A 7398-nucleotide genomic window follows, 5' to 3' on the forward strand; every position below is an offset into this window, starting at 1 on the left:
CTGTGAAAAGTGAACAAGAAAGTGTATGATACACTGGACAGCCCGCTGGAATAAAAGCATACAGAGTGTGTGATGAGAATACAAAGGAAAGAATGACAAATTCTCTAGGAGCTCAGAGAAAATCACACAGAAGATGCTGTTTTAAACCAGGTTTTGAGGGACGCCTGGGTGGCTCATTTGGTTAAGCCGCTGCCTTCGGCTCAGGTCATGATCCCAGGGTCCTGGGATCGAGTCCCACATCGGGCTCCTTGCTAGGCAGGGAGCCTGCTTCTCTCACTGCCTCTGCCTGCCACTCTGTCTGCTTGTGTGTACTCTCTCTCTGGCAAATAAAATCTTTAAAAATAAATAAATGAATGAATGAATAAATAAATAAAAATTTAAAAAAAAAATCTCTAAACCAGGTTTTGAAGAATGAGTAGGATTTCCTCAGGCAGAGAGGAGACAAATCCATACTTAGAAGACAAATAAGCTCACATGGAAATATACACATGTAAAAGAGTTTTAGGTGTTCGGAAGGAAATAAATTTAAAATTCTGAGCATAAGGCATAAATTGGGGAATTGAGAAGTGGCCAAAACATGAGCAGAGACTAAATGTGAAGGTTTTGATATACTAGCCTAAGAAGTTTAGACTCGGTCTTATTGGAAATAGGAAACCACTAGATATTTTTTAGGTAAAGAACTAAGCTGATCAGATTTTAAAACAAAAAACTGCTGCTGAAGCTCAGCCTTTTCTTTGCTCATCCAGGAGGCACTGTGGCCTTTGTGGTGATGGCAGAGATTCGCATTAAAAGGACAAGTCTTCGTGTTTCTTCAGCCAGGACCTCCCTTTCTCTGGCTCTTTGCAGAGCCAGCTCCTTAACTTTCAAGCTCATTGTTGCTGGATGAGAGCAATGCAGGTCCACATTTTTTGTTACCCAGTTCCAATTTCCAAAAGCTGTTAAACTCCATCCCTTACACACATCCCTTATCTTGTTATGTTTTGTGCTTACTTATTTGGTGAACAAAATGATGTAAAGCCATATGTAGTCTTTATTAATCCTACTTAAAATGAGTAATCAACTATTTCTTCACAAATATTCATATGTTTGATTACCACTTGCTTCCCCAGAACTTCTGAAGGTGTTATTATTTACTACATACTAAATATAGTACACATATAGTACATATACATAGGTACATATAGTACATATAGTACACACAATTTGTGGTAAATTTTCTTCTAAAGTCAAACAAAGAGGGGCACCTGGCTGGCTCAGTTGGTAGAGCATGTGTCTCTTGATCTCAGGGTTGTAAGTTTGAGACCCATAACGGGTATAGAGATTACTAAATAAATAAGTAAGGTTGTTTGCCTTTTTTTTTTGAGAGAGAGAGAGAGAGCAGGAGGGAGGGGCAGAGCAGGAGAGAGAATCTTAAGCAGGTTCTGTGTCCAGCAAAGAGCACAACAAGGGGCTCGATCTCACAACACTGAGATCATAACCTGAGCTGAAAGCAGGAGTCAGATGCTTAACAAAGTGAGCCATCCAGGAGCGAGCACAGGCAGACAGAGTGGCAGGCAGAGGCAGAGGGAGAAGCAGTCTCCCTGCCAAGCAAGGAGCCCGATGTGGGACTCGATCCCAGGATGCTGGGATCACGACCTGAGCCGAAGGCTGCTGCTTAACCAACTGAGCCAATCAGGCGTCCCCCCAAAACAGAATTCTTGAAGAGATATAGCTCTGAGGGCTTCTGGTAAGGGATTTTGGACCTGCCTGGCAACTCAATATCAGAAGGTGAATAGCAAGGCATTAATTTAGAGTACGCTCTGGATAACACATCTATACTATGTGCCATGAAGGTGATCCGCAGACATCCAGAAATATCCACCTAGGAAGGGAGTTGCAGCAACATGCCTTGCTCTTGAGGATCCTCTTAGAAACTCACCAGATGTAGATTCAGGTCTCAGTCAAGCCGTATCATGGCTCCTTGAATAAGACTTCAACCACTGAAACTATCCTAAATTCCTCCACAGAGCTTTCAAGGACTCCTTAGAATACAGTTGATTTAGGATGAGACTCTTTGATGTTCCCTCCAGAACCCAACTGGCTTTTAGCCCCAGGTTCATATTGAAGAGCCATTGTTCCCTGAGCATGTCATAAATAGGTTGCATATTTCAGGACACTCACAATCCATCCCAGTGTTTGCCAGAAAATTAATTTAGATTTTCAGTTTAAACAGGAGACTGAGAGGGCACCTGGATGGTTCAGCAGTGAGGTGTCTGCCTTCAGCTCGAGTCATGATTCCAGGGTCCTGGGATTGAGCCCCATGTCGGGCTCCCTACTCAGTGGGGAGTCTGCTTCTCCCTCTGCGGCAGCTGCCCCTGCTGTACTCTCTCTCTGTCAAAAAAATAAATAAAATCCTTAAAAATAAATAAGTAAACAGGAGACTGAGGTGTGCCTGGGTGGCTCAGTTGGTTAAGCATTGGCTCAGGTCATGATCTCAGGGTCTCAGGGGCCTGAGATTGAGCCGCTAGTCAAGTCAGACTCCCTGTAGTGAGGAGCCTGCTTTTTCCTCTCCCTCATAAAAATAAATAAACTCTTTAAACAGGAAAATGAAACTCTGTAGTTCATCTTTTTTTAAAGATTTTATTCATTTATTTATTTGAGAGACGAGTGCGCCTGCATGAGCAAGGAGAGAGAAGCAGGCTCTTCACTGAGCAGGGAATCTGATGTGAGGTTTGACGATAACCTGAGCCAAAGGCAGATGCTTAACCAACTGAACCACCCAGGTGTCCCTGTAATTCTAACTTAAAAAATGAAAACCTTTGGGGCACCTGGGTGGCTCAGTGGGTTAAAATCTCTGCCTTCGGCTCAGGTCATGGTCCCAGGGTCCTGGGATCGAGCCCCACATGGGGCTCTCTGCTCAGCAGGAAGCCTGCTTCCCTTCCTCTCCCTCAGCCTGCCTCTCTGCCAGCCTCTCTGCCTACTTGTGATCTCTGTCTGTCAAATAAAAATAAATAAAATCTTTAAAAAAAAATGAAAACCTTTACTTCAAGTATCTGAAAATGTTTTTAATTTGGTATTGAGACAGGTGTATATTCACATTTATAATCTGTTCTGCTTAATGATGGACAAAATGACTTAATTTTCATCTGATTCATTCTTGATACTAATATTTTCCTACAATCCAGAGAATGCCAAGAAATGCAAAGTGATTTCTAAGCTAGTATTGTTTCTTCTTCAGTTACACTAGAATGATCCATGTACAATTGAAGGTAGACTGGCAGAAAGAGTTACTAATTAAAGTTATCATTTCCACCCAATCCTCTCTCAATGTTTGGTTTAAGGTTGGATTCTCTCATTTGAATGGGAACTTTTTGGTAAGTGGAAATGAATGGCATAGTTTTACCTGATTATTCTGTCCTGTGAGTCCAAATTTAATAAAATGTATGTTAGAAGGCAGGCGCCCAGCATGCTGGCAGTCCTATATAAAAGCACAGAGGAAATAAAGTCTGTTTTCTTTGGAGAGCATTCACTCAGAGAAGACCCTTCTCCTGGACTTTAGTAACTCAGACACCATTGTTTTATATAAAGGTAACAACTGTGTATTTTGAATTGAAAAATGAACTTTGAGGTGAAGTAGACACATTTATCATATGGCTGTGTCACAGGCTCTCATGATACCTACTCTGCCCGAATAGTGCCCCTTGAAGGCAGTCAGATGTGGAGGGAAAAGCAATTAATTCAAGCTTCTCTAAGGCACTAAGACAAAATAAACAGTATATTAATCACGTGCTGCATCTTCGCTATGATGCTGCTACAAGGATCCACGTTTAGAAGGTTGTATAATTAGACTTGCTTTCCCAGTGGAGTCAATCCATCCACACATTCTTGTCTGGATATCGGTAGCATATATTTGTTAGACAAGTGGTAAGGGGTACTAGAAAGCAGTGTGAAACCTTGGAGGGAAGAGAGTCAATGGGACAATCTAGAAAGCAAGTGGGAGCCTGCTTGCACAAACTGAACTGACAGGTCATGATATAGCAGACTACAACAGCTTCAGGATACTCCTCTAGAAGTTTCTTTATTCTTCTGTAGAGGAAAACACTGGAGAAAATGTCATTAGTAAGTAGGAGGGCCGTGGAAACATTGGGAGTGGTAAATGTCCCTATTAGGGCCTGAAAAGATGAACAGACTGTCTCTGGGTGCTAGCTTAATTTACTGCCAGGAAGATAACCTGCAGGACTGAGAACAGAATCCCAGGCCCTAGAGAGATGTGCCTCTAGAGGTCTGGTGAGAGCCAGAGTGAAGAAACCCAGTGATTTCCTTGTTTTTATATACTTTAAATCATTTTGACCTGAAAATAGAAGGTAATAGAATTTAATGCAAAAAGATTTCTGTTTACTGGGAACTTTCCTTTGCCAGTAATTCTTTTCTTATGCTTTAATTCAAACAATCTCTTTGTGGAAGCATAATGGCAAAGGTCTGCTGTTTGTGATCAGCGTAGATATGTAAATGAGATGGTACTGTTTACTGCTGGTTTAGCATTTATTTGCAACAAAGCCCAAGAATAGATTTCAGCACTTGTTGGGACACAAATTTTCGAGAGTAGCAAAATTTGAAATATTTAGATGGTTCTCGCCCACAGTTGTCATGCTAATTTAAATAACCAAGCCTTGCTTTCTTAATTGCATGTTCCTGTAATAGAAATACAACACACAAGTTGGACTGAAAGGAACACTGCTTTCTGGAGGCCAGAAACAAAGACTAGCTATTGCAAGGGCTCTTCTCCGGAAACCAAAAATTTTACTGTTGGATGAGGCCACTTCAGCCCTTGATAATGAGAGTGAAAAGGTAACATTCTCTTATTTCTTGGAATATTATATCAAATAAGAGAGCGGAGTATTGTGAAAGAAGTCAAGGTCAGTTTGGGACAAGAAAGACCTGGAGAGAATTACAGTCAGAGGGTCACAAGTTCTAATTAAAGTTTTGGCCTTTAAAAAAAAGTTAGAGGCTGGTTGGGAAGGTGGGAGGGAGTTGGGGCACAGGACGTCTTTTGTTCTAGAAAGGGTTTTCTCATTTGAAATGATTTATCAGTAAAGGCACAATTCTTGAAATGTTTCTCCAGTCAAGGAACAGGCCCAAGAAAAATAACTCTCCCATTTTATTATTATTCTTATGATACCAAACAAATCAATAAGGCAATCTGCATGCATAAAAGAATAATCTAGGGCTGCCTGGGTGGCTCAGTTGGTTGGGCGACTGCCTTCAGCTCGGGTCATGATCCCGGGATTCCGGGATCGAATCCCACATTGGGCTCCCAGCTCCACGGGGAGTCTGCTTCTCCCCCTGATCTTCTCCCCTCTCATGCTCTCTCTCACTGTCTCTCTTTCAAATAAACAAATAAAATCTTTGAAAAAAAAAATCAACAAAAAGAGTAATCTACACTGCAATGTCAGAGGCTGCTAGTTACTTCATCCTCTATAGACGATCAGCTCTGAGAAGAAAACAAGGAAGCAAAGAGATGTGACAATAGACCTACACTGCAAGCTCCTTCAGATGTTTAATTTTGTTATGCCTTGTACTCTAGTAGTTTCTTGCACACAGTAAGCACTTACTTGTTAAATGAACATTGGTTGAATGAATGATAACTTAAAATTTACTAAGTGTCCATCATGTGCTATTATCTCAATCCTCACAACTTGATGAATTAGCTTATTTTATTAGCCATGTGTGTTTTATAGGTTAACACACTAATGCTTAGAAAATTTAAGTAACTTCTCTGAATTTTAATAGAGCGTGTCTGATCTAAAAGCTTATGTGGTTAACCATCACACAATTGCTTTTGTAGATGATTATCATTCTTGACTTATAAGTAGACAGTGTGTTACAAAAGAAAAAGAAACGTGATTTTTGGAATCAGGCATACCTGAGCTGTAATCCAGGATTCATCGATTATTAGCATTATGACCTTGGTCAAATGACCTGGACTTTTCAAATCTCAGTTTATTCAAAACAAAAATGAAAATATCCCCCACCTTATGAGATTATTGTAGGGACTTAAATTAGATATCAATCATTGGAATGAATATTTTATATATTCAACAGATACTGGTTTTCAGCCTCCACTCTCATTTCTTCTGTACATTATAACCCATCATGGCTGACACTTTAGCCAGGACAATTTTAAAGCCAAATTCTACCAAAATAAATAAATAAATCCTATGAGAAGAAATTAATTAAGTAAATTAGGCATTCTAGAAATAAGTCAATCAGAGAAAGACAATTACCATATGATCTCCCTGATATGAGGAAGTTGAGAAGCAACATGGGGGGTTTAGGGGGCAGGAAAAGAATAAATGAAACAAGATGGGATTGGGAGGGAGACAAACCATAAGAGACTCTTAATCTCACAAAACAAACTGAGGGTTGCCAGGGGGAGGGGGGAAGGGAGAGGGTGGTTGGGTTATGGACATTGGGGAAGGTATGTGCTATGGTGAGTGCTGTGAAGTGTGTAAACCTGGCAATTCACAGACCTGTACCCCTGAGGCTAATAATATATTGTATGTTAATAAAATAAAAAATAAAAAATTTAAAAATTTTTTAAAAATTAGGCATTCTACTTAGATATGGAAATACTACTTTCTGACTCTGAGTTTGGAACCACCTACTTACATACAGACAACCATCTCATTTTTATTCATTATCACAAAAGCTTTTCTAATTAGAAGTCTAAATATATCTATAACTACTTTCTCTAGATTTCTATTGAGTATGGTAAATTTTTCACAAAGCAGAGCAGTTGCCTTTGGGGATAAGCAAGTACACAAAGAATGTTATTAGGTTACTTTTATCAATTTGATTTGGGTAAGTTTATTTGCATCTAAGTCAAGCTAGCAATCACAGATCCTTTTCTCTTCCAGGTGGTTCAGTATGCCCTCAATAATGCCAGAAAGGGGAGGACTTGCCTAGTGGTTGCTCACAGACTCTCCACAATACAGAATGCTGATCTGATAGTGGTCCTGCAGAATGGGAAAATAAAGGAAAAGGGAACTCATCAAGAACTCCTGAGAAATCAAGATATGTATTTTAAATTAGTAAATGCACAGTCAGTGCAGTGATACTGTTGGAGTTAGCACATATTTTGATCTTTGTGTAATGCAAAGAAATACTTAGTAATTATTTGGCATGCTTTGATCTCTTTTATTACATGTATCAATACCTGGAATCATGCTATTCAAGTACAGACATGTTCTGTGTACACAACTTCTTCTCTTCAGATTTTTTTAAAAGAAACAAAATTTGCTGAACTCATGTGAGATGATGCCTGCATCCCTCCTTTGTAAAAATGTTCTGACCCATGTGTTTGTAAAGAAGTTTACTACAAAATGAATCTATATTCCTGTAAACTTTGGCTATAAAATT

General features: G+C 39.7%; 1 protein-coding gene across 1 annotated transcript in view; it reads left to right on the plus strand.

Moving 5' to 3' along the window:
* The window catches only part of ABCB5 (ATP binding cassette subfamily B member 5), a 118047-nt gene extending 110894 nt beyond the window's left edge, over nucleotides 1-7153 (plus strand). The window contains exons 26-27 of the mRNA XM_044244552.1: nucleotides 4681-4827; nucleotides 6897-7153. Of these exons, the coding sequence (XP_044100487.1) occupies nucleotides 4681-4827; nucleotides 6897-7094 (345 nt within the window). The 3' untranslated portion in view covers nucleotides 7095-7153. The remainder of the gene's footprint in view (nucleotides 1-4680; nucleotides 4828-6896) is intronic.
* The last annotated feature ends 245 nt before the right edge of the window (nucleotides 7154-7398 follow it).

Source organism: Neovison vison, chromosome 4 (genome assembly GCF_020171115.1).
Source record: "Neovison vison isolate M4711 chromosome 4, ASM_NN_V1, whole genome shotgun sequence".
Classification (NCBI taxonomy): domain Eukaryota; kingdom Metazoa; phylum Chordata; class Mammalia; order Carnivora; family Mustelidae; genus Neogale; species Neogale vison.